The sequence below is a fragment of the Vigna unguiculata genome, chromosome 3 (assembly GCF_037176805.1).
Source record: "Vigna unguiculata cultivar grain cowpea cultivar isolate G323 ecotype 2 chromosome 3, ASM3717680v1, whole genome shotgun sequence".
Lineage (NCBI taxonomy): Eukaryota > Viridiplantae > Streptophyta > Magnoliopsida > Fabales > Fabaceae > Vigna > Vigna unguiculata.
The window spans coordinates 18427820-18455169 of NC_140794.1; the positions used below are offsets into that span (position 1 = coordinate 18427820).

Below are 27350 nucleotides of genomic sequence, written 5' to 3' on the forward strand. Positions count from 1 at the left end.
TGATTGAAATGGCAAAGAAATAAAAACAAAAACAGACTGCACATAATAGTAATTAGGTTGAATCTAGGAGTTATTATTGGAGCTAATACCTTGATTAGGACCAAGGTACAGGAACACCAACCACCTATATAGAGCATATAAACAGATATCTCTGACTTAGATATGGTTGTATTAGATAATATTAGTAATTTGGTGTATATTTGCATGCGTAATAGCGTTTCGGAGTTTGGAATCTAGGATATAGTTGTCGGGATTGTGACGTTGTGGATTTGAACTAAGTAACGACAGATAAATGAAGTGAAGCAGACGAATAAGAAGATCATACGAAGAAGAAGTGGACTTATCGGCTGTAAGATTGATTTGTAAGAGGAGATTTGTATTTGATTAAATGTTATAAATGGAATTTATCTCTAATCGACGTGAAACTATCGATTTGTCACGAGAATAATGATGAATGTGAGGGATGCATGTGGATGGGAAGAAGAAGATGAGGTCTAGATCTGCAGTTAATATGGTGAATCTTAAAGCATAATAGAGAACGTGAGATATGACGAGTGTGCGGCGACTTCGACCTCTAGGGTTGAGACAAGTATCAAACAGAGCTATGGATTTTAGTTTTTTTATATTAATGGAGACGTAGTTGTGGACTTCTTTCTACCTACACACTCTTTTCTACCCTCTTAAATTCCAACATCATTGCCTGGAAACCATTCAAAATAATCTCTTTCTTCCATAAAAAAATATTCATCATTCATCTTTGCTTCCAAAAATCTGCACATCTACACCAGAAAGAATAAGAGCTACCTACGTATACCTAGCCTTTGTCTCTTTCCATACACATATATATTTATCTTCAACTTGCATATTTATATGATTACTTGCATCAATTTTCATATCATTAATGATAAGTTCACGAGGAATAACAAATTAATTCATACATATTTTTGTTAATGTATAATCACATAATTAATAGTAAGGTGATAAAATGAGTTGGGCTCGGCTGGCCGTTAGTCCTCCAAGATGGAATGGGTCAGTTGAAAATTGTAATTTGTTAGTTCGTTCTGTTCTGATTTGTCTAATCCATCAATTTAACGGATCAAAATACGAGTTAGTTTGACTAACTCACCGTTCCATTTTTTTAAAATTAAAATTTATAATAAAAAATAATTTAATAGATTGAATTTTTTATATTATATTTTGTAAAAGTATAAATATATAATAATATTGTAATTTAATTCATTAATAATTATAAAATAAGTTATAATTATTTATAAATATATAATAATATTGTAATTTAAATCATTAATAATTATAAAATAAGTTATAATTATTAGTTATAATAGAGTAATTTAATATGTAAATATAATAATGATTTTAATTATTTAATTAAAAACATTAACTAATCTTAGAAAATATTTTATATGATTAAATATGTTTTTAATATTAATTTTTATGTATATGAAAACAAATTTTAAAAGTTAAATACAAATTAAAAAAATGGAAAAAAATTAAAAAATTGAAGAACAATAATTGGCCGTTCTTGACGAACAAATTATTACTAGTGACCTATTTTTATTTAAAGAGTCGATCCATAATTTTTAATGAACCAAAATAGGGCAGAGTAACCATTCCTTGTTAATTGATTAAAGGTTATAGGTAACTTTCTATATACCATAATAATAATTATGTATTTTTGTATATTCGACACAAAAATATTTAATCAAATTGTCTTTTTTACTTTTATTTTAAAACTACATGATATATCATCATGAGTATATAGGGACGGAGCATCATGGTAGCGGGGAGGGTCATGGTCCCCAAATGTTTTTTATTTTCTTTAAATTATATACATATATTTGAAATTTTTAAAATTTTTAAAATCTTTGAAATTATAGATTGTATATTTTAAAAATTTATAGAAATTAAATTGTATTTTTTTATTTCTTTTTATAAACAACAAGATTTAATGTTAATAAGTAATAAAAATATAAAATCAAATATAATAAAAATAAAAATATTTAGGTTTAATTACTTTTTTATCTCTGTTTTCGTCTAAAAATATCAAATTGTGACTAAAAAATTGGAACTAAATTGAGACTCATCTTTGGAAACAGTAATTAAAAGAGTAAATAAACTAAACATTTATTAAAATATTTTTTATTTTTTTCTATCATTACCTTTTTAATTTTTCATAAAATTGTACTCATCTCTCACTCTCATATATTTTTTTTGAAGAAAAAAAAAATGAAGTTAGACACATACTCATTATTTTTGCTCTCATTTCTCATCTGTTTTCTTCGTTTCTCGAAAAAAAAATGTAACCCTCTTTTGCCTTATTGGATGATGAAATATTAGTTTAATAGTTATTAAAATTATTTTTAATATCATGAGTCTTTTGTATACTCATTTTTATGATTATAGAAGCAAAAAATAATGTATTATGTGTTTTCTATCGCCAATTTTTAATTGTGAATTGATTATAATATACTTTTCTTCTAATAATTATGTCTCTCAATCTTTTATTAGACTATGATAAATTATTTTTTAATATATTTAAAAAAATATATATCGATGAACAATAACATAATAGATTTAGTTTGTAAAAAAGTGATAAAAGGGAAGTTATACTTAAAGATGAAAACATGATAAATTATATTTTTTCTTATCCTTTTTCACATCTTTCAAAGTATTTAAAGTATTACACTAATGATCCAATCTAAGGATCCAATTATTTATAGAAGAGTCATTCTTTAAAGCGTTATACTAATAATTTAATCAAATTATCAATGAATTATATTACTTTGGCCTCTCTAAAACTCTGGATCAAGATCTGCCATTGCAAGAATATAAATGATATGAGTCGTTAAATTTTTTATTTTCATTAGAGTTAATATTTTCACATGATAATTTTTTTTTCTATAAAAGAGATATGGAATCCAACCCAATTAAGTTATGCTTATTCTTGCGCCTTTAATAGCATTGTATAACGTAATTGTTAAACTATGAATATGATACTTATCGTTGCCATCAAATTGTAAAAGTGGAAAAATAGTGCGAAGATAATTGATAACTTATATTATCTCTATCTATATATAAAATACATTCGTCAATTATACCTTTTAAATATTTTTTTAAAATTAAAATAATTATTCTATTAGTTTTACTCTTTAAATAATCACTTTTTTTAAATTTAACCATCTTTAATTTGATAATTTTTTAAACTTAACTATTTTTAAATTATAAAACTACCAACAAAATAAATAAAAATTATTTATTTATATTAAATTTTATAATTATAACAATATATAATAATAATTTTATTACTTTTATTATAATAAAAAATATTAAAATTATAAATTATGATGTTTGGTATATTCTGAAATATCAAACATAAATTGAACTAATTAAAATTTATTGAATAAAATATACGTAAACCAATCCTCTATTTATGTTTGTTGAAGTGAAAATAAATTCAATTTTTTAAAGTAAAATTTAGGTATGTGTTTTGTAGAAAATAAAAGTTATTAGAGTGTTATTTTTATAGTAAACGACTACTTAGATTATATGTAATAAAAAAGTAGTCATTAATAAGATTAGATTATATAAACTATCTTGATGCATGTCCATATGGAAGAATTGAACTTGTGTTATTGTTCTTGTGACGCATAGATATGAATATATTGTTTTGGTGGGAAAAAAGGTGTAACATGGATACGTAAGTTTTTGGTTTCTCTGTATTTGAAACGTGTTTTAGTTTGTTTGGAGGACCAAAAGTTGCGTTTCCATTGGGGTTATTTGACTGTGGAACAAAGGACTCATCACACATATTTTCATATATATATATATATATATATATAAAAGGAAATAAGCCCTTAACAAGAAAGTGTTACTATTGGAGTCCAACGCATCATGAAGCTGCCATGAAATTATAATCTGCATGCTTCTGAAAATGACTACTCCTCCATTGTTCTCAAGCTAGTAGTTACTTGGACCTTTCCTCCCACATTATTTTTTTTTTCTAAACTTCAAAGTCACGGAGAATCTACTGATTAATCTGCATAATTAATCTTTAATTACTTCATGTATTAGGGTTAATCATGAGTGTTTCCTTTTGGAGATAAAGTTAAGATTGAAAGCCCGTGAAACACGTATAGAACAAGCAAGATAAATGGAATTTGTGATAGTGTTGTATCCCTATAAGAGGGGCATGAATCTTCTCAGAAGATATATGACCAATGGGGAGATGCCACGTGGGAATATTTTGTCGTGGTTACGTAGGATTATGAGAAGAGAAACATGTATAGAATATTAAGTAGGTCGGATTAGAGTAGGCATATTAATATTGGAAGATTCTGTTTTCTCCCTCATCCTCCTACCTTTTCCTTTCTTCCCTTTTTTTTTTTGTTTGCAATATTCCACAAAATATATCTTGGAAGTGTCGTAGTCGCACTTTTATATATATCCATAAATAAATAAATAAATATGCTTAATTAATTTACGTGCATGACTCGTTCCTACCGTGTTCGTACACACGTTTTTGTTAACAAATACAAATTAGAAATGCTCTTCACAAAGTCCAAGTAGGTTTTTTCAATCTGCAAAAACATGCCAGCCAATTGTCTCTGACTATGCATGCAATAATAATTTTCTCTAGCTTTATCATACTTAGGCTCACACAAATACCCCAAAACACGCACACAACTCACAAACTTCTTTCTTATTCTCTTAATGCTCCTTCTCATTCAAAACCTAAAAAACGTGGCAAAACACTGTCCACATCCTATATATCTCTTACCCTTCATAATACGTGTTTCAAACTAGGTCGTTAAGATCACCACCTTAATTACTTCGCTAAAATCATCAAAATCAAACTTCATAGGTTAGTGTACAAGGCCATCGAGTCGAATCACAATTTTATATTTAAAAGACATCGAAAAACAATAAAAAGAGAAATAATATTTAATCTTGAACACTAAAATTTAATATAATAAATACATATTATGAGCATATTGTATATATATGACATGTAAAAACTGATGAAACAAATTTACAAGAATATAAATAATAAGATTATCTGTAAGCGAGTTAATGTGGAAAATTTGGCAGAAAATTGTATCAACTTGACGACTTCTTTGTATGTGTAGCTCCACTTGCCTTTGTATTCGGATCTTCATAAGTCTATGTGTGTGTTTATTAATATATTATGGTGCTATAGCCTCCAAGAATTGCCTTTTTGTGTGGAAATTTCTAGGTGTGAATGATGTATATGATGATGATGAATGAGAAATAATTGCAGAAATATGGTGTAACTTTATCCCTACTGTAGTGATAACGGGATCTGTGACCAACACACATGAAGGATAGATTAAAAAACGTTGTTGCATATTCCCCATGTTGCATGTGTGAACCTGAAAACTCCACAAAGGCTGTGATGGACAATATCTGAAACACACATATATCATAAAATCTACATGCTTTTTTTTTTTCTCTCAGTCTATACTTTAGAACTTCCTATTGGCTTGTTTTGATCATTTTATGTGTTCCTCTTCTTTTAAAATAAAATTAAAAGTACAGCTTCGTGCCAACCAGGCAAAATCTCATCACAAATTTTGCAATAAGTGTTGCTCAGTCGTATGTGGTTCTACATTGGAACTTGTCAAAACAATAAGTTACTTTTATTACCATCATGTTATAGTAGCATGGTGTGCACAGATTATGCTTCTTAAAATTCAAGGTTGAATCCACTTGCAGTGCAGTGATGAAGGATATCAATAATATTAAAGCACTCAATTATATACCAACACTTATGGAATCATATTATTTTTATCTCGTTTAACCTATCACATCTACGTTTTTTTTTTTCTTTCTACTTGTAGATTTCAGTGTCCAGAAAACATTGTTCATTATATTACTTACATAAATTCATTTTTAATTAGGTTTTTATTACAGCAAGCAGAATAGTCAGTTCTATATATATATATATTCCTGCCGTACGTATTCTTCAATTTCGAGGATGTGAATTAGGTAACTCTTAAATAACAGAAAAAAGAGAAGGTTCTACCACAGTAGCCTAACCACAAGATGTTTTTTAAACAATTTTATTAAGGAAAAAATTGGTTGACACCCCACCTTTATTTCTGCATCATCTGGCATTAGATTTTAATAATAAAATATTAAGCTAAATATGCGCAAAATTGAAACTCGTTTATCTGTAAAACTTTGATATATTTTAGTTTTCAAACTGTAAAAATAATCTATATAATATTTTAATTCAATTATGTTAAATTTTTTTTATGTGTCAAATATGTTTCATATTAGTATCGAGTTGTTTATACTTTTCACATATTTTCACTTCAATATTAATTAAAAAACGTTTTTACAAGTCAAAAAAATTACTGTAATTAGGTAAAAAAGGACTATATCTATTATTTTTTAAATTTGTGAACTAAAATATATTAAAATTTCATATGGATACAAATTTTAATTTCGCGTCAAAGTTCAAAACTAAAACTATATTTAGTCCTAAAATATTATATTAATTAACATAATACAAATAATACAAATAAAATATACCAATAAAATAATAAATTTTGAAGGTGTAAGATGAAAGTAAGATTATGAGAAGTTTTGGATCGTAAAAGTATTTTAACCCTGAATTTAGTTTAGCTTTTTTCTGTCTAATAAAAAAATATTTAATTTTTAAATGTTGCAAAAACTTTCATTAATTTATAATAAAAGTTGATATTTAAGTTCAGTCTATTATTTTTAAAAAGACCTTATTAATTATTCACTACATACTTTTAAAATTTAAATAAAACAGATGACTCAACATATGATAATAACCGGTAAGCATAAAAATATTTTAAAATTGATAATAGTCACGCAATAATTAATTTTTGACATCTATATATGGTAATTCATATGAATCTACTTACTATTTGACTAAAAATATATAATTACTTTACCGATATGAATGCTTAAAAACTACATTGGTTAGTTATCTTGGTTAATGTTAATATGATTTAAAAAGTTAAAAATAGAAAAAACCATTTCCATTTATTTTTTTAATGTTAGATAATAAATTACTAAATTTTTATAATTGGTAAAATTGAAACAAACAACAAATATTGTTATTTTTTACATATTAAACAATTTTATCTTCAATTTTAAGTTCGTAAAGTATAAAATCAAATTAGTAAACACGACATTTAATATAACTAAAATTACGAACAAATATGGTTTATATATTATTTTTTAATAAAAGTGGTATATAACTTCAAATTAATTTATATAGTGTATAAACTTTGTTGGTGTTTCCTTATTGTAATTTTGTTTGATTGAGTAATTATTCACAAAAAAGCTTTTAAAATTATATATAATGAATTATTTTTGGATAATCAACTTACTTTAAAATGGATTAGACAAGGAAATCAACTGATTTATTTTTTGGAATAAAATTAATTTATTTTATATGACTGTCCATGGCACAAACCCTGTGTGTGATTTGAACCATACCTTTGGATTGGGCCTAAAGATGCCATACATAATAGCGGCCCGGTGGAAATGACTATGGTTGTTTTGCAAACGGCTTTTATTATCTTTGGTAGTTTTTGTTAATTTTAAATTGTGATTTTAGCATCTAAATTTTCTAAAATTGTTTTTTGTTTTTTATTGTTTAATTAATTACAATTTTTTATTCATTTCTCTTTAAAATTGCTTATATATTTTTTAAAGTATATGTATTAAAATTGTTCTTAACCTGTTAATATGTTATAATCATGAGTAAAATCCATTTCTCTTTCTGCTGTGTAGAATAAGTTAAAACAAAAAGTGAAATTTAAGAAATAGTTTTGAAATTAACAAGAATACGACAAATTTAAATTAATCAATATGGACATAGCTCTTAAAATTATTGTTTTTTAATATGAATATGATTAAAAAAATGAATAATGAAGATGAAATCTTACTTATTTGTTCATTTATATTTATCATGTATAACCAATGCCAGAAACAAGTTATAAGGCTCAATTATTTTCTGCTTTTATTTTTAACGGCTACCCTAATCAGTTGGGTCTAAAGGCTGACCCATAGGGTGACAAGACCTCTAAAGCAGCTAAAGTCCCTCATTCTGCACTTACTTGCCAAAATCAGTGTTCTCGCTCTTCCATTTTCTCTCCATAAAAGTTATGCTAGGGTTTGGGTCTTACCCTTCTTTGCATTAACTGAACCCCATTCTTCAATCCATGTAAGTTGATTCTCCACCGTACCTTTTTCATTCCCAGCTCTGTCATCATGATTCTAATTAGGGTTCACCATGGTAACCCATTTTGAATATATTTATGTTAGCTTTTTTCAGGTAAGGGAAACTAGGGTTTATGTATTTAAAGTTATTTTGTCGATTTTTGGTCTGTTTGTATGGCTGTGATGCTTGAATGAGGTTGTTGGTCGAATAAAAATGTATGGTGTGTGAGTATGTTTGATTAATGTGGTGCTACTCTTTTTTTACATTGCACACTTTTAGTAAAATGAAGATTCCTACTGCGTTAATCGTTGGATCAAGCTCAAATTTTAACAGCTGATCTTTAACACAAAATTATTGACTTTGACGAGTCGAATCTTTAATCGGAGCTCTCTAGTGAGCAGTTTTTATCGTAAGGTCACGATAGTTTGTTTGTTGACAACACTGCACACTTTTCGTAAAATGAAAGTTATTATTTCATTAACCGTTGGATCGAGTTGATATTTTAACAACTGATCCTTAACACATAGTTTTTGACTTTGACCGGTCTGATCTTGAATCGAAGCTCTTTAGTGAGAGCAGTTTTTATCGCAAGATCACTATAGTTTGGTTGTTAACAACATTGACCTTTGTTGCTTGTTTGGTGTACAACTTTCTTTATAGTTGTTCAATTAAGTTGGTTCTTGTTTCATTTGGTTCTTGATTCAATCATATTTAATTTGAAAATAAATACAAAAAATTTCTGAAGTTTACACAAGCCGCAATTTTATTTCTAAAATCCCAAAATCGTTTGCATAATGTGATGTTAAGTTGGATTGCTATGTTAAAGCATGAGATGAGTGAATATGCATGAGTAAAGATGGTTTATGGGTGGTGAATGATGGGTTCGGCATGATCTTGGTATGGAATATACATGAATGGTTGATTATATATGTGGTCATGAATTTGGTATGAATGAGAAAATCTATAATTTGCGATGAATGAGTTTAACATGATTTGGATATGCTACATGTATGGCTGGTTCCATGGTTTGAGAATGATGAGTTGGTATGGATTTGACATGGAATATGAGTGAGGGTTGGTTATAAAGGTTGGCATGAGACTTATATGCATGACAAATATTAATTGGTTAGTGGAATATGAATCGTATGTGGTTAGGACGTAATTCCATGAGCCTCTAGGTGAGACTTCATGGTGGTGCCTCAGTTGGTCGAGACGTAATTCCATGGCCCCTGTTAGTGGGATTTCATGGTGGTGCCCCAAATATATAATTTGGTAAGGATTCAATGTAAGGTTGCATTCTGACACTCTAAGGAGTCAGTTAGTCTCACATAGAGTGGACTGACTCTTGTAGTGAGAGTAGCAAGAGGCCTGAAATTCATTAAGGGCTAACCTTGTGTGTGGGGTTGAGACATTGTAACACTTAACTCAGGGGTGAGCAGCTCGGTAGAGTAGGGAAATCCACCACAAGTGCAAGCATCCGCTGAATCCGACTAAATTATATGTATTCAGATGAGTCGTGTCTGAGTCTTAGTGTATTGTTTGTAAGTCATAACATGATGGATTGACATATGTATCTTGAACTATGAAATTGTATGTAATTGCATGATAAACTATTTTTCGGCTCTAGCTTACTGTTGTTTGTTGTATGTTCATCAATTTATTAATATGAGCAGATGCCAACAAAGAGGTGATGGTTCTGCTGCGTAGCTCACCTAGGGTGGATTCTACTATTTTGGGCTTTCTGATAGGGCTGTGGCCCATTTACTATTTTTGTCCTTTAGTACCCTAATAACTACTGTCAAGAAGTTCTTGTATTTTGTTTAGTCTTGGTATCTTGGTCTTGACATCTTGGTGTGCTTTGGATCCCTCTAAATATTTTTGGATATTCTAAAAAGTCGTGATTATACCCAAAAACTCATCTCTTATATTATCTGTATGACACATCATTTAATTAAAATAATTATTTAAATGAAGTGTTACAAAAGTTACAATTTATCTTATACTTCATACGAATATGCAACAAATTATACGATTCAAGACAAAAAGAAAGATTTAACATTTATTTTACCCGTGAAGTAGGACTTGGTCAACCTTGTAGCTTGATGATTATTATCAGTATTATTATCGAGAAAAAAAATATTATTATTATTATTAAAATTACTGTGAAAAAATATTATTTTTATTATCATATGATTGATATTATTACGAGAAGGGTGAAAAAGATTATTATTATTATTATTATTATTATTATTATTATTATTATTATTATTATTATTATTATTATTATTATTATAGAAAGAAAATAAAAGAGAAAGAAAAAGCCCTTCTCTAATTCGAAAAGATTAGCGCTAGAAATTATTAACTTTTAAAAATCTGAAAATAATTTTCGTAAGAAGAAAATTGTAGTATCCTAAAATGTAAACTAAATTTGTTTAAACAATTATATCTATATCATCATATACAGTATTTAATAATTTATTTATTGAATAAAAAAATAATTAACTAAATTTTATTTATTTTAAAAAAATTGAATAACTGTTTTTAAATAACTATCAAATTTTTTTAATACCATATTTGTAAAATATATACATTTTAAATTATATTATTTTTAATATATTTTTTAAAAATAGTCATAAAAATAATAACAATATATATTTATAAATTTATATTATTTTATTATAATAAAAATTAAATATGTATGTACTTTTCTTCATACGGTTTTCAGTAATTTATATTAGACTTATTAAATAAAATATATCGGCATTATACAATTAGATTTGTAAATTTTCAAGTACTTATCAGAAAATTATTATCATCAGTATTTTATTATCGTTCCTGGACCCAATAACATTGTAAAACAATCTTCTCACAATTATTTTTTTTTCCAAAAAAATTGATGAAATATATTGCTTAATACTATAAAACAAAGAGAAAAAGGAAAACAGACAAGTGTAATTGGTAAACCTTAAACCCTAATTTTGAATCTGAGTAAAGATAGAAAAGTTGATGGGTCGGCGAAAGAGCAACAATAATCAGTGTTCCTCTAGCAAGGAAGACACCAACATGAGTAGTCACCTTCGCTTCGAGGATGCTGAGGAGGCTGTCGAAGAGAGTTCCAACCTCGACCAATCCATGTGTGACATCGATGAATCCGATGATAAAACCAGTGCCGACTACTATTTCGATTCCTACTCTCATTTTGGTATATTCCCATTTCCAAATACTCAAAAGTTTTCGCCTTTTCATCTGTAAATCTTTCATTAAACACACTAGTATCTCAAGCTTTTACTATAGCAGTTTTATTTTGTTTGTTTCATTCTCAAATTAAATAACTCATTTTTTATTTTTTTTGTCTGTGTTTGTGGTTGCAGGAATTCATGAAGTAAGTATGCTCAACTGGGACGCAACATGGTGTATCGATGAAGTTTAAATTTTTTATTTGTAGTTGATTTTAGGTTTCGCTAACTAGTTCTATAATGTTATGAATAGCAAAAAGAAAACTTCAAATATTCAATCATATTAATACTTCATAGAAAGGTATGCCGTAACCCGTTTTTACTCTGCAGGAAATGTTGAAGGACACTGTAAGAACCAAAACATATCAAAATGTTATTTACCAGAATAAGTTTCTATTCAAGAATAAAGTAGTTCTTGATGTTGGAGCTGGGACTGGGATTTTATCACTATTTTGTGCCAAAGCGGGGGCAGAACATGTCTATGCGGTTATGTGTCTAACTTTATTGTTATCCTTATAGTGCTCTTAATCTTGAAAATATTTGAGATTTATAAACTTGATGCATTCCAGATTGTATTTTATTGATTTTTTTTTTTAATCTGTGAAACACAGGTTGAGTGCTCCCATATGGCTGACATGGCAAAGGAGATTGTTGAAACTAATGGTTTCTCTAATGGTGATGCCATTTATATGTTGCATCTAATACGTTTTCAGCATATGTTGATTAGTTGTGAAACTATTCACTTTAATTAATATAATGCTGCTTTGTTTATACAGTTGTGACTGTTCTGAAGGGGAAGATTGAAGAAATTGAGCTTCCTGTTGCTAAAGTTGATATTATAATTTCAGAATGGATGGGATACTTCTTGTTGTTTGAGAACATGTTAAATTCTGTGCTCTATGCACGTGACAAATGGCTTGTAAGTTGTGTTTTCATTGTTCTTGTTTGATAATAGTGTATTATCCTTGCTATGAGTGAACTGTGTGGTCGATCGATGGCTTGAAAGTTTCTCTCTTTATTTTTTGGCCAGGCTGATGATGGAGTTGTGTTACCTGATAGAGCATCCCTGCATCTCACTGCCATTGAAGATGCAGACTACAAAGAAGATAAAATTGAGTGTCAGTTGATAATTTTTATCCTTCATTGTTTTTTTTCATGTTATTAAAAAAATTGAAGTCAACTGACCTTACAGGACGAAAAAAACATTCAATTTATTGGTAGTATTTACATATGTATCATTTTCATTTTCTACACCAGTTTGGAACAATGTTTATGGATTTAACATGAGCTGCATCAAGAAGCAAGCTATAATGGAGCCTCTTGTTGACACAGTTGACCAAAATCAGATTGCTACAAATTGCCAACTACTCAAGGTGAGTTGGTAGTTACATTTTAGTCTGATGTTTCTTGTAGTGAGTTTCTTTTGTCCGGAAAATATGCAACTGATTGGTTCATCTTTGTTTAGACAATGGATATCTCAAAGATGGCTCCTGGAGATGCTTCATTCACAGCACCTTTTAAGCTTGTAGCTGAACGCGATGACTATATTCATGCTCTTGTTGCATACTTTGATGTATCGTTCACAAAGTGTCATAAATTGATGGGCTTCTCTACAGGTTAATTCCTTTCTACTATAACAATTCTCTTAATTTGAGTCTTTGGTATTGTTTGTCTTGATAAGTGGGTTTAAAATTAACTTAACATGAGAAACTGACTTGTAAAGCGAGAAGTGCACCCTACTTGTATATTACAACTCAATCTTATTCCTGGTCAATGTTAGATCTCCTGCACATCTCCTTACAATGAGGAATGTACATATCGAGTAATTGTTGGGATTGATGAGTGCTTGCAAGTGTATATGAGTTAAGACATAAACTCATTTATTAATTACTAAGATGATATTAAAACTTATCTTAGTCATGTAGGATCTTCAACCTTCCATTTTATGTTTTAGAGATGTAAGTCTCTTGATGTGATGTACTCTCTTAATTGAAAAAAATACATTTCATACACTGAATGTTACTTCACAATAAAATTAGATGTGTTAGCTTCTTGAAAAAGAGAAAGGGGTTAATAAAATTAGAAAGGATGAATAGAAAGTTGGTTCAATGATGTTTTAGAATTTACATTTACGAGTTTCATCAAACTTCAACTTTTGTTCTGTGAATTAAACTGGATAGAATTGACTTATCTTGGTTGTCGAAATTTGTGTGAAAATTTTCTTACAATTTTATTGTTTGTCTATCAAATCTGAAAAAAGAAAAATAGAATTGACTAAAAGTATGAATTAACTTCTAAAGATTTGTGATACAAAATGTTATTTAAAGTATTACTCAGAATTGATAACCAAAACTTAACCACTTGATTATTGTAACTAACTATTTAGCTAAGTCAAGCTTCTAGTTTGTGATAACACGACGTCTTAGTTGTTTGTGGTTGTGTCTAGTTTGTTAAACTAGTACGACAGTGTTGGGATAACTCACCTTTTTGAGCATTTATGCAGGACCAAAATCACGAACTACACATTGGAAACAAACAGTCCTATATCTGGAAGATATCTTGACCATTTGTGAGGGAGAGGCAATTGTAGGGAGCATGACTGTTGCACCAAATAAAAAGAATCCTCGCGATGTTGATATAATGGTTAAGTATTCATTGAATGGAAAGCGATGCAATGTTTCAAGGGTTCAGTACTACAAGATGCGTTGAACCTGATTTGGTTTATTGGTTGGCTCATGCCGTTTGTAAGATTTTGACAATTGCTGCTTCTATCTTAAACTAGAGGGCTACCTTTTAATGAGTGTAACATGTTCGCCAATTTATTTGAATTCTTTCTAATATTTGAACATCATGTTTCGATGAAATGATATAATTTGAAATCTATTTATTGTTTACCATTCTATTATGTTCCCCCTCTCGGCTGAAGATTGGCAAGTCATAGCAAACATACTTGATTACTTGCAAATTACAATAATTATGCGTGTTTGTTCAAAGGTTTAGAAATGTTGTGTTCTTTCCTGTTACCATGTTCATGCTATTTTGATAATATTAACGTTCTAACAATGCTATCAGGGTGCACTTTTCTTTTGAAATCTTGAGGTGGGGGTACTGCTGTGTTCATGGCTGGGTATTGAGATACCATCAGATTTTGAATAAATTATTCATTTCATCTTTGAATATTGCTCTTGTAAATAATTCAAAAAAAGATAGTAATGTCAACAAATATTAGAAATCATGCTAGTAGTCTTTCAAAAGTTGATATTTTGTTCAAATTATTCCTTGAGTGTTATAAAATGTTCAAGAACTGACGGAAATGACTGCAAATGATTTTATTTTAATGGCTATTTAAGAGTATTGTTCAAAGAGCTGAATTCATGATTTATTGTCGTATTTTCGTTAGAAGATTCATTCGACTCAATCAGATACTTAGCCCTTTCTAAGCAAATTAATGTCCATGTATAACAATTACGAGAAAAATCAAGGATTGTTTATTTCCTATATGATGTATCCTTTTTTACTGTACTAATTTTAAGTTTTGAAGTTTCTAGTTTGATAAACAAATACAAGGATTGGCATGAAGATTATTTTTTAATAGAAGTACTAGTTAGCGCATGAAAGTAACTAAAAAATCATTTTAATTAAGTAAAACTATAATGAATAAATTTGGTCTATTGACTTGTATGTCTCATACAATGTTCGTCAATACATTTAATTCAAAAACCACAGTAAACTTTCAGTTAAAATAAACTTCTTAGCTTCTGGTAACTTTAATTTCAAATAGTTTCCTTGATATTTTTGTTAAATATTGAGCACGCACTAAATTTCCAAAACTTGTCTAAATATATCCATACATAAATCTCAAAAAAGAGTAATCTTTCCTCTGAAAAGGTTAGTGAGTTTACACCCTTCACATACAACATCATTAGACAACAATTGACTCACCAAAATACATCAGACAACAAATCCTGGACTGCGAAACCAATGATTCCAAGAGGTGATCGTGAAATTCTCATTTGATTTCCTTCCAAATTCAGGGCCATATCAGTACCAAACGTGGTGATGTTGTAATTTTGTTCCGATGGTTGGGAATAGATATCAGCACTAAAGTTCTGTTTTCACTCTCTTCTTTGAAGTGGTTGTCTTCTTTCCCCTCCACCAATGTCGTATATGACTAGAATATTTGTTTGCTTGTTTCTTCAATGTCATGCTTGTATCCTCAATTCTCTTTTTTATCACCTGTTTCCAGTCTCTTTTTCCACTTTCTTTTTCTTTCAAAACTTTTCCCTGCAAAACGCAGTTTACTGAAACCATTAGTCCCTGCCAAAATTTCAATCAATATGAATGAAAGGAACAGTTAGTACCAATTTTGATGGGAAGTTCGCCTCTTCATCTTCGTCTTCATCTTCATCATCGCCATCTTCACCACCAAAATTCTTCATGTTCATCAAATCATCCCTTGAGTACATTTTCATGCCTGGTGCTTCGGGCATGCCCTGAACCAGAAAGAAATACAACGTTATCATAAACAACAAGTAACATTCAGCAAAAAATAGTTTATTAATCATGTATTATTAGTGCAAGAGGTTTTACAGAATTTGAATTTTCTACCGAGTTTGTTTGTACTGTTATTCCGATGTGTCTTTAAACTACACTGATGGGCACTAATTTTAATATTTTAAAATATATTAAAAAGGTTTTTTAAAGTACCAATATCTAGGTAGTTTAATGCTCAGCAAGCAGAAGACAGTACCAAAATAAAAAAAGCTCAATAGAAAATCTGAATTCGGTTTTACATTATTAACCAATCAGAATCCTCAATATAATTTTTCAGAATGGTAGTTATTATGGAAATCAGAAAATCTTAACATACATGATCATTTAAGACAGGTAGCCAATGTAACGTACCCTTATACTGTCATAGCACATCTGATTTATTCTAAAATATAAATATAAACATAAAATACAAGGAAAGAAGGTAAAAAAAATACCTCCATAGATTTCAGCAGTTTTTCCATTTCAGCTTCCTTGGAAGACTTTGCAGCAAATGGTTCACCAGGTGCCCTGTTCTACAACACAAATAGATATCTTCATGACGAAAATAGCAAGATTTTCCATTAAGAAATCATGTACACCATCAAACAGTAATGCTAAGTGCATACAACTTTAGATAGCATCATTGCAGATCAACTTTCTAGTTTCTTAAAAACTACATAGTCCAAATAATGGAAAGGCAACTGTGTCTTCAAGAAGACAACTGCTCCTATACTTAAACATAAACTGCAATACTATGGTTGTCCATCACACATACTCAATTTTCTCGTTACTCTTTTTTTGTTTTCTTTTTCCATCATTAACAATAAATCCCAAGCATTCAAGTTGAATGCCTAAAGCGCAAGGGTTATACGAGACAAACCATGAGAATCATCCTAACAATGATCATTAGAAAACTTATTATTCTATATAGCAGCAGAAATCACAAACTCAATACTACCCAAAAGAAGATTATCTTTAGCAACCAATTTCCATGCATCAATAATTAGTTCACAACAAAACTATACGCCAATCATAACCGTATCACCAGAAGTATCAATTTTAAACTATAGTTACCTTAGGGACTGGGGGTGGCTTGGTACTGCATGCTTTAGTAAGGTCTTTGCAGAGATAATTGCTCAATGAATCAATATCGGGCTTGGAACTATATAAATATTCAGCAACATCAGTATCCGAATATCCCATAACCTGCAAATTCCACATTCTCAATCTAGTAATCACAAACATCTCAACATAAACATTTGCAGGATACCACCTTCAAATGTGGACTTTTTAAAAATACAACATATACAAAAACCAGCGCAGGAAGTACATTTCAGATGATGAACAGTTTCAACAACATCATAGATATTGAGTGAAACTTGTTCCTTTATTCAACTCTCTCACATAAGCCAGTTTCAGAACCAGACCAAAAGATGAAATTTACTGGTGACAAACAAAAGCACTGAAAGAAGGTGTGAATTGAATTTGAAATATACACATACCTCCTGACAGGCTCGCTCAATTGTCTTGCATTCAGAATTGCATTGTCCTTCAGAGTCTTGTTCCTCAAGCTGATAATGAAAAAAGAAGTTGGAAAAACACCATCTAAGTATTACGACAGAGTCCATATGACCAACACTTACTCTTTTTTTTTTTAATTTAATATTAATACTTATTTCTTTCACAATCCAAAGAAAGTACAAGGTGCAACAAATGTGGGAAAATGGCATAGCAATGTGAAACTCAAAATAAAAAATAGAAATTTACACTAGCCATAAGAAGAGTTCTCTTACCACCAGCCTATCTCCTTCCTCCACAATATCTATGCGCAATATCCAATCCGCTTCTGCCTTTTTCAGATTACAAACATTCTCCGCTATCTCAATGATCTGGTACTCCGAGATCTAACACAGAAATACACACAATAATTGAATATCTATCACCAAAAGCCTACAAATCAGTTCTGAAACAAATACAAGGAAGCTAAACAACAAGAACCTTTTTGGGAGCGATCTGAGCTTGCTTGTGATGAACCTGCTGATGCAACTCCTTAGCGAGCTTCTCACACACTTGACACCTTATGTAGGGAATGTCCTCCTTTCTAGCCACCCCAACCGGTTTCTTGGAACAGTGTGAGAGGGGCACCCATGCAGCAACACCACTGTTACAACTACGACCCAAAACACCCCCTTCATCTTCCCACAATGCCACACAACACCACCTCGGATAGTAACAGCTGATACTCAGAAAGATCAAAATTTTCACCCAATTAGACAGTAAGATTCGGCGGATGCGTGAGTAACACACCAAATAAATCAACCATCGGAAAAACCCTGTTATTATATAATACTCTTAAAATAATTCTAAATTCTTGGTTTTGTTATTTGATTGGTCCAGATCAACAAAAAAAATCCTAAGTCCCACATTCTCGACCAATGAGGAGAAAGCTAACACGTAGCCCTCTCTTAATTTTATGATTGAAATTTCAAACTTCACCGTAAAAAGAATCCATTTTTTATAGTCCACGTAAGAGTTAGTACGAAACCGGTTCGAACCGGGCTCAAATCCTTACTAAAACCCTTCTTTGATAAACCCTAGAAATCAAATTTGCACGTTTATATTTGTACTGGGGGAACATCGATTAAGGGTCTTTCTTCCTACACCTCCAAGCATTTCTTCTGCATTTCCAAAATTTTTTTAAATTCTCAAAATACCTTTGACTATTTAAGGAAACTCAGGGACATCACACCCCAAAAATAATTTCGGAAGTCGACTTCCGAAAGTCAAAATATATGACTTCCGGAAGTCAAAATGTATCACTGGAAGTTGACTTCCGGAAATCAAAATATATCACCGGAAGTTGACTTCCGGAAGTCAAAAATCATTACCGGAAGTCGACTTCCAAAAAACAAAAATCATTACCGGAAGTCGACTTCCGTAAGTAAAAAAATTATGTGATTTTAAATATTTTTAATTCTTTCTCAAATGTATATTTTCTAACTTATTTTATTTTATTTTTTAAAAACATATTAAAAATTATAAAACATATAAATTTAAAAAAAATTACTTTAAAAATTAAAAAAAAATAAGTAATAAAAATATTAAATAAAAAATTTAAAATAAATTAAAAAAAAAATGAAATAAAATAATAAAACTTTAAATTTAAAAAAAGTGAAAAAAAAAATACATACATAGAAACCGGAAGTCGGACTTCCGTATATATATATATATATAAACGGAAGTCAAAATCCGTTTCTATATATATACTGGAAGTCGACTTTCGTGTATATATATTTATATATATATATATATATATTTTTTTTTTTTCTTTTTAATTCTATTTAATTTAAAGTTTTATTATTTTAAAATAAATTTAAATATTAAATAAAATAAAATGAAGAAGAATAGATAATAAAAATATTAAATAAAAAATTGAATATATATTAATATTTTTATTGAATTTTAGATATTAAAATCTAAAATATTTTATATGTAAATGTTAATTTTTCAAATATTAGTTTATTTTTCTAAAGTATTTTGAATATTTAAAATATTTAAAATATTTTTATACATCAATTTTAAAAATATTTTAGAATATAAATATTAGAAAAAAAATTAATAATTATATTCTTATAATATTTTAAATAATCATATTCTATTTAGCAATTAAATATAAGAATTTATTCAATTTATAATAAAATTTAATAATTTATAATTGAATTTAAAATATAATAAATTCAAAGGTCAATTTTAGAAAAGATATTAATATAATTTATATAAAAGATATTAAATTTAGTGTCAATTTGAAAGGGACAAAATTGATTTATTTTAACAAAAATTGGGATTAAATTGAACAAAAATAACGAATATAGGGACTAAATTAAACAAAAAAAGTAATATTACCACAAACTGACACATGGCACTAGCATTGACATGTGGCACAACTGTGACTTGACATGTGGACCATTTTTTTGAAATTAAAAAAATTTAAAAAAATTTTAAATTTTTTTTTAAAAAAATAAAAAAAATAAAAAAAACCAAGAGCTGACACGTGACATGTACTGTTCAAAAATGTTAACTATTTAAACACCATTAGTGAAAATGGCCAAATTGACCATAATTTGACGAAAATGAGGACCTAATTGAACATAAAACGAAAATAGGGACCAAATTGAATAAAATAAACAAAAATAAGGACCGAATGTATATTTAAACCTTTTTCATTTTTTAGATTTTTTTTATTTTTCTAATTTTTATAATTTTCAAATATTTTTGTTTGTGTTTTTTTTAGAAAGGAAAATAAAATAAAATAAAAAGGTGAAAATAAAAATAAGGATAAAAGTGAAAAAACAAAAATATGAAGGTGCATGAGTAATGTGTGAGATGCATGAAATAAAATCTCCATAATGCCTTTGGTTGCTGCATTGTCGCCTGGTGGTACAATATATTTCGCCAGGTGGTGCATAAAACCTGGGAAAAATACTAGGTTATGTTATACCTGCTAAAGTCTCCTAGTACCCCCTTTTTGCATTTCTCTGTCCAGTCTCCTCCATTTTGCACGCGAACACGACAACACTGGTACAATATTCAACTCTAACTATACCCAGCAAAGATTCTAGTGCATATTCACAATAATTGTACTTAAATCATCAAAACCCCCAATCTATCAACCCTAATATTCATATATAACTATTTTCACTTAATTCTCTCGCGCCATAATGTAATTTCACAATTAATCATCTGCATTTTATCAATTTATGATTACAACACCATTTCCACTGATCAAAAATAGCCCAGAACCCAGAAAACCCTAAAATCGAGACATATCTGCTGACGTTGCTTGGTAGATGTTCATCATCGCCAGGCCATTCATTCACAAACCCAAAAACTGGGTGATCAAGGGATGCGTCGCCTGGCAGTAAGGATCGTGTCGCCAGGCGGTTCCTCTCCAAGAACCCAGAATTACTCAAAAATGCATGTGTCGCCTGGCGACAGTTCATTGCTCGCCAGGCGGTTTTTGGAAAAATTCTAGAAACTTGAAACTCAAGCAAGATAGGGAATATTCATGCACATTCAGCTATACATCAAACAATTAATCAAAGACATAAAATTAACGTGGTTCAGCTCCCCTAACCTGGTTTCCTTTCTAAAACTTGAATATTATTGACTCCTTCCTTGCTCCCAATGGCTGGCTTTAGCTCTCTATCCAATTCAGTCTCTATGCTTCAATCAACAACATAATTTCAATTTCACTATGAATTCTCTCTCCCTATATTAACAAGGCTTTCTGCCCTTTCACATTCATGCCAAAGAAAATTTTGGCAAAAAGAAGGTTTAATTTGGATCTACCAAGGTTCAAACCCATAATTATGGCAATGTCAAATCAATGCACAACCATTCAACCAATTCATGTTTCATGATAATTCCTATAATTATAAGATTATATTATCACTCATCATGATCCAACACACTATTCAAATAATAATAAGTTAAATAACATATAAATGGCATACATAGGACTTGAACACAAGTCCTCTCACACAATCAAGTACTATCAACCATTTGAGCTAATACTTTTCCACATCACAATAGTCAATATTTAATTTTAGCGGATGTTACATACTTCGTAGGGGTTCACTGTGAGAGTAATGGGAAGTGACATCTTTGGTAAATTGCGGATGAGAATTGGTTGGGTGGTTAATGTCATTTCGTTTAATATTGCTTGGTGGTAATATGTTAATGATTACATGTTGTGACTTTGAGAACATGTGATAGTTGATAGCTTGGATGAGTTATAATATTGTGGAATGCTTGGTTAGTGTTATGTTGATTTACATTGATATGTGATGTGTTACATGGTTAGCTTACCCTTGTATGTTGTGGTTTCCACTTGTGATGATCGTGTAACTTGTTTTATACAGGAGTTGATATTGTTGCAGATACAATTGGAGAAACTTAACTGTGAGGAGCTTGTGGGGAAGCCTTGGGGAGTTTTGTTTTGACGATTGAAAATGTCCTTTGAATAAAAATGTAATAGTTGGCTGTTGCGAGATTTAGACTTAAAGGATTTGTATCAAGTCTTGTTTGATGATTTAATTCAGTTGGTTGGTTGAACTATTATTTATTTTTAGGAATAAAGTTATTTCAGATGAATCTTTTGACAAGTGTTATTTTGAGGAAAAAACAATTGTGAAAAATTCCTATTTAATAGGATGGTATCAATGGATGAATTTAGAAGTTTTGGAAAAAAAATTTACACGTGACATCTCATAAGGGATGTTACAGAGAAAATGGATGGAGATTTGGGTGAGGGGAAGTTTCTAGATTTGGGACATAAAAAACTTAATCTATGTGCGAAAGGTTATCTATATTTTTATCAATCATAACTTAACCATTCAAAATCGTTTTTATCCATATCTTTTATCAACCATGACCCGAATTTGAATAAAATGGATTATGCATTCATTTTTCTTTTCATTTGGGTCGGTTTTGGGCAGTTGCAAATATTTTGCTCATGAGTACAGATAGTAAATACCGCACTCGACATGTTTATAAAAGGATATTAAAATATTCGTTATCCATTACACTTAATTTATGTGCTGAAGGTTATCTATATTTTTATCAATCATAACTTGACCATTCAAAACCGTTTTTATTCGTATTTTTTATCGATCATAACCCAATTTTGAATAAAATGGATTGTGCATTCATTTTCTTTTCATTTGGGTCGTTTTTGGGTAGTTGCAAATATTTTGCTCATGCGTACAGATAGTAAATACCATACTCGACATGTTTATAAACGAACATTAAAATATTCGTTATCCATTACATGTTGAAATAATAATAATAATAATAATAATAATAATAATAATAATAATAATAATAATAATAATAATAATGTGACACCTTATGTGATATACCAAACATCTTGTAAATTTTGATATTAGACAATATTAAAATGTAATCAAACTATCAAAATTTATCATGATTATCATTAATATGTAAATATTTATGTCAATATGTATCTTACAAATAAGATTAATTGGGTAGTATTACTTAGTATCTATCTATTGGACCGAGTAGATATATTTGCAAATTTCCTTGGTAAGAATATTTTTATTATCTAAAATGACATTTGTTTATACTCATAATAGAGAGAAAAAGAAAACTACATGACAGTGGTTTTATAGCAGAAAAATGATTTTTTAACAACTAAATTTTAACAATTTTCTTTTATAACATTAGATTACATTTCTTAAGTGGTTATCCATTTTTCTATTTACTCATTCATTTCTCTATGTTCCAAAATTACTTAAAAGATAACATATTATATTATAAAAAAATTTTAACAAAATTTAGTAGTCATAATATCTTTGAAGTGAGTTTTGATTTTGATAAAGGGCCAGACATTATCAAAAGGGGCTTCTATTCCCATGTCCGCATTCTCTCACTCACCATAATATAATCTCTGCTTTTTTTCTCCAAAGACTTCCCTCTTCTTTCTCTCTCTGAACCTTTACCAACTAAGCAAAGCAAAACACCGGGCTATAACTTTCTCCAATGGCAGCAGCAAAGTTTGTTTATCTGCTATTATTGGTGGGAGTCCAGAATGTGGTTGGTGAAGGTGCAGCGAGTTGGTGTGTGGCCAGGAGTGATGCTAGCAATGATGCACTGCAAACAGCGTTGGACTATGCATGTGGGGCTGGTGCTGATTGTCTTCCTCTTCAGGCTGAGGGACTCTGTTTTCTCCCTAACACCATTCAGGCCCACTCTTCTTATGCCTTCAACAGCTACTATCAGCGCAGAGCCAGAGCTCCTGGCTCCTGTGATTTTGCTGGCACTGCCACCATCGCCACCAGTGATCCCAGTATCTCTCCTTTTCTTTCCTCATTTCCATTCTTTTCCATTACTCATTCTATTTTGGGTTAGAGTCCCACATCGATTACTCTTGAGTTTCGCAAGGACGTCTCATTTGTTTCTCGGATTTGTTTTGGTGTTTGCAGGTTATGGATCTTGTGTGTATCCTTCTACTGCAAGGTATGGTTTAAATTCACTGTGTTACTAATATTACATTATTATTATTAAAGATATGTTAATAAAGAAACGTGTCACATCTACTGATGATATTATTATATGGTACAAAGAGTTTACTTTATTATGGCAATTGGTGAAAGTGAAGGCGTTTGTGTTTCTTGACGTTGAAGTAAGTGGATTCTCATTCTTGTTGTCAGTATTTTCTTCCGTTTATTTTCACCTTTCTTTCATTCATTCTCTTTGCTACCTTTTTCTCTGTCTGCTTGACATGGCGTGTCTGGTACGATAGAGAGCACATGATAAAATGGCTGTTTTGAGAGAGAGAGAGAGAGAATTTGTTTGTTTGAGTGGATTGAATAGGAGAGTGTTATTTGAGGAAGATGCACTGAGTCTGTGACTCCTGTCACTGTGAATGAATGGCATGGTAACCTAATTTTGCTCTTTTCTGTTCAAAATTTGCTTCATCTGTGCTGCATTTAGCCATTTTTTTTAACTAGCAGTTTCCTGTTAAGAAAAGTAGCATGATTGTTGAATTCTTTTAGAAATAAAAGATAAAATCATATTTAAGAGTAAAAATTTCCTTTTCGAAGTTTTCATCTTCCAATCAATTCTATTCAAGGTGTCACATATTTTAATATTAAATTTCAAACTAAATTGTTTTAGACATATTTTAGTAGGTATAATTTTATTTTGTAAATTTTACATTTGGGTTCATTTATTTAAAAATTATTTATTTTAATCGTCATGCATATCATTGTAACATTTTGTTCTCTATCATGTTATTTATTATTTAAATGAAATTAAAAATACTTTGAATAAGGACCAAAGAGATTATTTTAAAGCATGGGACCAAAAAGGTAAATTTTATTTTATTATAACTATCCTATTTTAAAAAACATTTAAATTGAGATTTGATTATTAACACCCAAATGAGTGTAGAAAATGTGGGTATATGGTATTTCCCTTTTTGGGCCAAAAAGAAAAAGTATATCAATATATATTATATAAATAAATTATACAAAAGTTTGAAAATGAGCGTGGGTATAATTAATTTTAAAATTGGAACCAAACGACAACGACACTTTATGTTCTGTGTAGGGTTTTTGGTTCTTGAAATTTTCAAAATCTTGGGCGGCAAAAAATCGTTGGGTGGTCTTCCTATTTTACTGACAAACTGTGTGCTCCCAGGGTGTGTTGGTTACTTTTTCTCCATTTTGTGAATGAACCGTTGGATGAGTCTTCTGCGTGGCCCACTTCATCCAACGGGTCAGGTTCACCATGATCGTACGTTGTTGATCTTGGTACATGTGGTATTTGCTTTTAACAAGAAATAATGTGGTATTTGCTTTATAGCCTGGTAAAGCGAGTTTATCAGATGCAACATTTTGGTGTTGCAGTAATTGATTATGTTAATGTCAGATATTGTTTTCCGTCATTAATAAATAATGTAAGGAAAATGGTATACCATACCAGTACCTTGTTCGGATGTTCTTTCTCGATCCTGAAATTGACTCATCTACATGATTTTATCGACATTGTTAGATGAGCACTTTGCATCAATGGGTGAAACAAACTCATCCACACTTTTCATTTATTTGATTCTAGTTGCTCAGGTTTTTGTCTTTATAGTCACAGAGATCCAATTGAAATAAAAAATAAAAAAATAAAAAATCAATCTTTGTTTCGTAAAAAATGTCCATTGTAGAAACATCAACTTTATTGTGTCTGAGATTAATTTTCATATACTTTTTAATCACGTAAAATTAAGCCCATCAAAGCCGAAAAGAAGATAGAGTACCTAGTAGGATTTGACATGAACTCCTTTAGTATCTTATTGAAGATATAGTTTGGTAGCAAGGTGACTTACATTACATGAAAGGAATTTTTTAGATGGATAATTACAGTTAGGTAGAAAGTAATAACGGGTGATTTGATTTGATTAGCAAGTTTAATTAATTGGTGTCCTAAAAAAGATACTCACCTAGACAGAGCAATAAGGGAATCATGGGTGTTGTACACAACAATGGGGGATCACATGAAGGTGCTGGTTGTGACCTAATCATTGCTTGGAATGTGTTTGACCCCTTTTGTGTTGGTAAGAAAACGGATATTTTGTCCTCTCACGTGTCATGATGAACCTTTATTTTCTTTGTAGATGCATCACAAATTTCCTTCACATAGTAAGTTGAAATGGTAGCACCAAACTAGGTTTAGGGAACTGAATTTTGTGTTAAGCCATGAAAATGCTTTTTTCATTGGTCGCTGAATATGTTAGTAACTTTAATAAAAGAAATTGATTATTTGATCTTCAGTGCTGCGGGAGGAGCAAATACACCAATTACAACACCTCCTATGAACAACAACCCTAATGTGCCAACATCTACAACAACACCACTCTACGGTGGGGGCAATAGCGGTGGACTAACTCCTGGAATGACCACTCCATTCCCTGACACTTCTACAGCACCATCAGAAGCAACAGCCACATGGTTTTTTGTTTTCTTTTCTTCTCTCGTTGTAACCATTATCTCCTAGCTTATGTATTATCTTCTGGAGGCTTACAGTTTTGTCAGAGGTTGAAGGTAGCCTTTGGTTGTTTATAACCATATTTTATGCAACTACCACTTATACCACCCATTAGGTCATCAACATGTTAGCATGGCATCGTGCTTCATTCAGGAAAGAACAGCTAGGTTGTCGCTTGATTCTTGATTTACAGGGCATAAATTTAATTCTATAGTTCAACTTAACTGTCCCCTTTCGCAAACATTGCTCATGTTTAAGAAATAGTGCAATATCTTTCCTTAACTTATAAAGGATATTTTTTTTGTGCTTTTTCATTCCTCAATTTTTTCCCTATCATTTGACCACTTTCACCTCTGAAATAAAAAAAATGGATATATTAGCGTTTATCTGGACAAATATGAGATAGAACCATCTTGGTTCTGGTGCATTTCAATGTGTAAAGATAGACTCTTGCAACTATGTCAATCATAATCTAATGTTAAATAGAATAACCTATTATAGTTACAGAAATATTATTCATAAATATGAGGTTTAGCAATGAATTATTGCATTTAGGAGTGGGGACGTTTTGCAGTAATGTATAGTGAACAACTTTTCATTCTTACTAGGAACCACTTAACCTGTTAATGAAAATGCAAATGGACTCTCTCTTATTATAAGACACGAAAGTACATGGCACCAGTTATTTTGCACGTACTTTGGCTTAACAACGGAAGGGAGGTAAAAAAACGTAGATTTTTTGCTTCTTATGATTTGGCTTAACAACCGAAACGAGGTAA

The 27350-nt window shown here is 30.0% G+C and overlaps 3 protein-coding genes across 3 annotated transcripts; 2 read left to right on the forward strand and 1 right to left on the reverse strand.

The window, feature by feature from the left end:
- Window positions 1-11184: 11184 nt before the first annotated feature.
- On the forward strand, window positions 11185-14378 carry LOC114176066 (protein arginine N-methyltransferase 1.1-like). The gene is made up of 9 exons (XM_028060971.2): window positions 11185-11444; window positions 11614-11624; window positions 11809-11964; window positions 12090-12153; window positions 12255-12397; window positions 12509-12596; window positions 12736-12851; window positions 12944-13094; window positions 13982-14378. Exons 1-9 carry the CDS (start codon window positions 11249-11251, stop codon window positions 14185-14187), a joined length of 1131 nt encoding a protein of 376 aa, XP_027916772.1. The 5' UTR covers window positions 11185-11248; the 3' UTR covers window positions 14188-14378.
- A 921-nt stretch (window positions 14379-15299) lies between these two features.
- LOC114176950 (uncharacterized) lies at window positions 15300-17915 on the reverse strand. Its single transcript, XM_085671222.1, has 6 exons — window positions 17805-17915; window positions 17514-17582; window positions 17086-17217; window positions 16467-16544; window positions 15840-15971; window positions 15300-15762 (listed from the first exon to the last, which is right to left on the reverse strand). The coding sequence occupies exons 3-6, from the start codon at window positions 17212-17214 to the stop codon at window positions 15580-15582; spliced, it is 522 nt and encodes a 173-aa protein (XP_085527348.1). The 5' UTR covers window positions 17215-17217; window positions 17514-17582; window positions 17805-17915; the 3' UTR covers window positions 15300-15579.
- Window positions 17916-23440: 5525 nt separating this feature from the next.
- On the forward strand, window positions 23441-26795 carry LOC114177390 (PLASMODESMATA CALLOSE-BINDING PROTEIN 2-like). The gene is made up of 3 exons (XM_028062712.2): window positions 23441-23878; window positions 24015-24048; window positions 26358-26795. The coding sequence occupies exons 1-3, from the start codon at window positions 23572-23574 to the stop codon at window positions 26578-26580; spliced, it is 564 nt and encodes a 187-aa protein (XP_027918513.1). The 5' UTR covers window positions 23441-23571; the 3' UTR covers window positions 26581-26795.
- The last annotated feature ends 555 nt before the right edge of the window (window positions 26796-27350 follow it).

Bases quoted from the DNA above. Each gene is read 5' to 3' on its own strand.
- LOC114176066 (XM_028060971.2), top strand. From the start codon at position 11,249: ATGGGTCGGCGAAAGAGCAACAATAATCAGTGTTCCTCTAGCAAGGAA. The intron at 11,965-12,089 runs GTTATGTGTCTA...TGTGAAACACAG, and splicing joins GGGCAGAACATGTCTATGCG to GTTGAGTGCTCCCATATGGC. The intron at 12,852-12,943 runs GTGAGTTGGTAG...ATCTTTGTTTAG, and splicing joins CAAATTGCCAACTACTCAAG to ACAATGGATATCTCAAAGAT.
- LOC114176950 (XM_085671222.1), bottom strand. From the start codon at position 17,214: ATGGGATATTCGGATACTGATGTTGCTGAATATTTATATAGTTCCAAG. The intron at 16,545-17,085 runs GTAACTATAGTT...TTTGTGTTGTAG, and splicing joins AGCCACCCCCAGTCCCTAAG to AACAGGGCACCTGGTGAACC. The intron at 15,763-15,839 runs GTACTAACTGTT...TGCGTTTTGCAG, and splicing joins CGAACTTCCCATCAAAATTG to GGAAAAGTTTTGAAAGAAAA.
- LOC114177390 (XM_028062712.2), top strand. From the start codon at position 23,572: ATGGCAGCAGCAAAGTTTGTTTATCTGCTATTATTGGTGGGAGTCCAG. The intron at 23,879-24,014 runs GTATCTCTCCTT...TGGTGTTTGCAG, and splicing joins CATCGCCACCAGTGATCCCA to GTTATGGATCTTGTGTGTAT. The intron at 24,049-26,357 runs GTATGGTTTAAA...TTTGATCTTCAG, and splicing joins GTGTATCCTTCTACTGCAAG to TGCTGCGGGAGGAGCAAATA.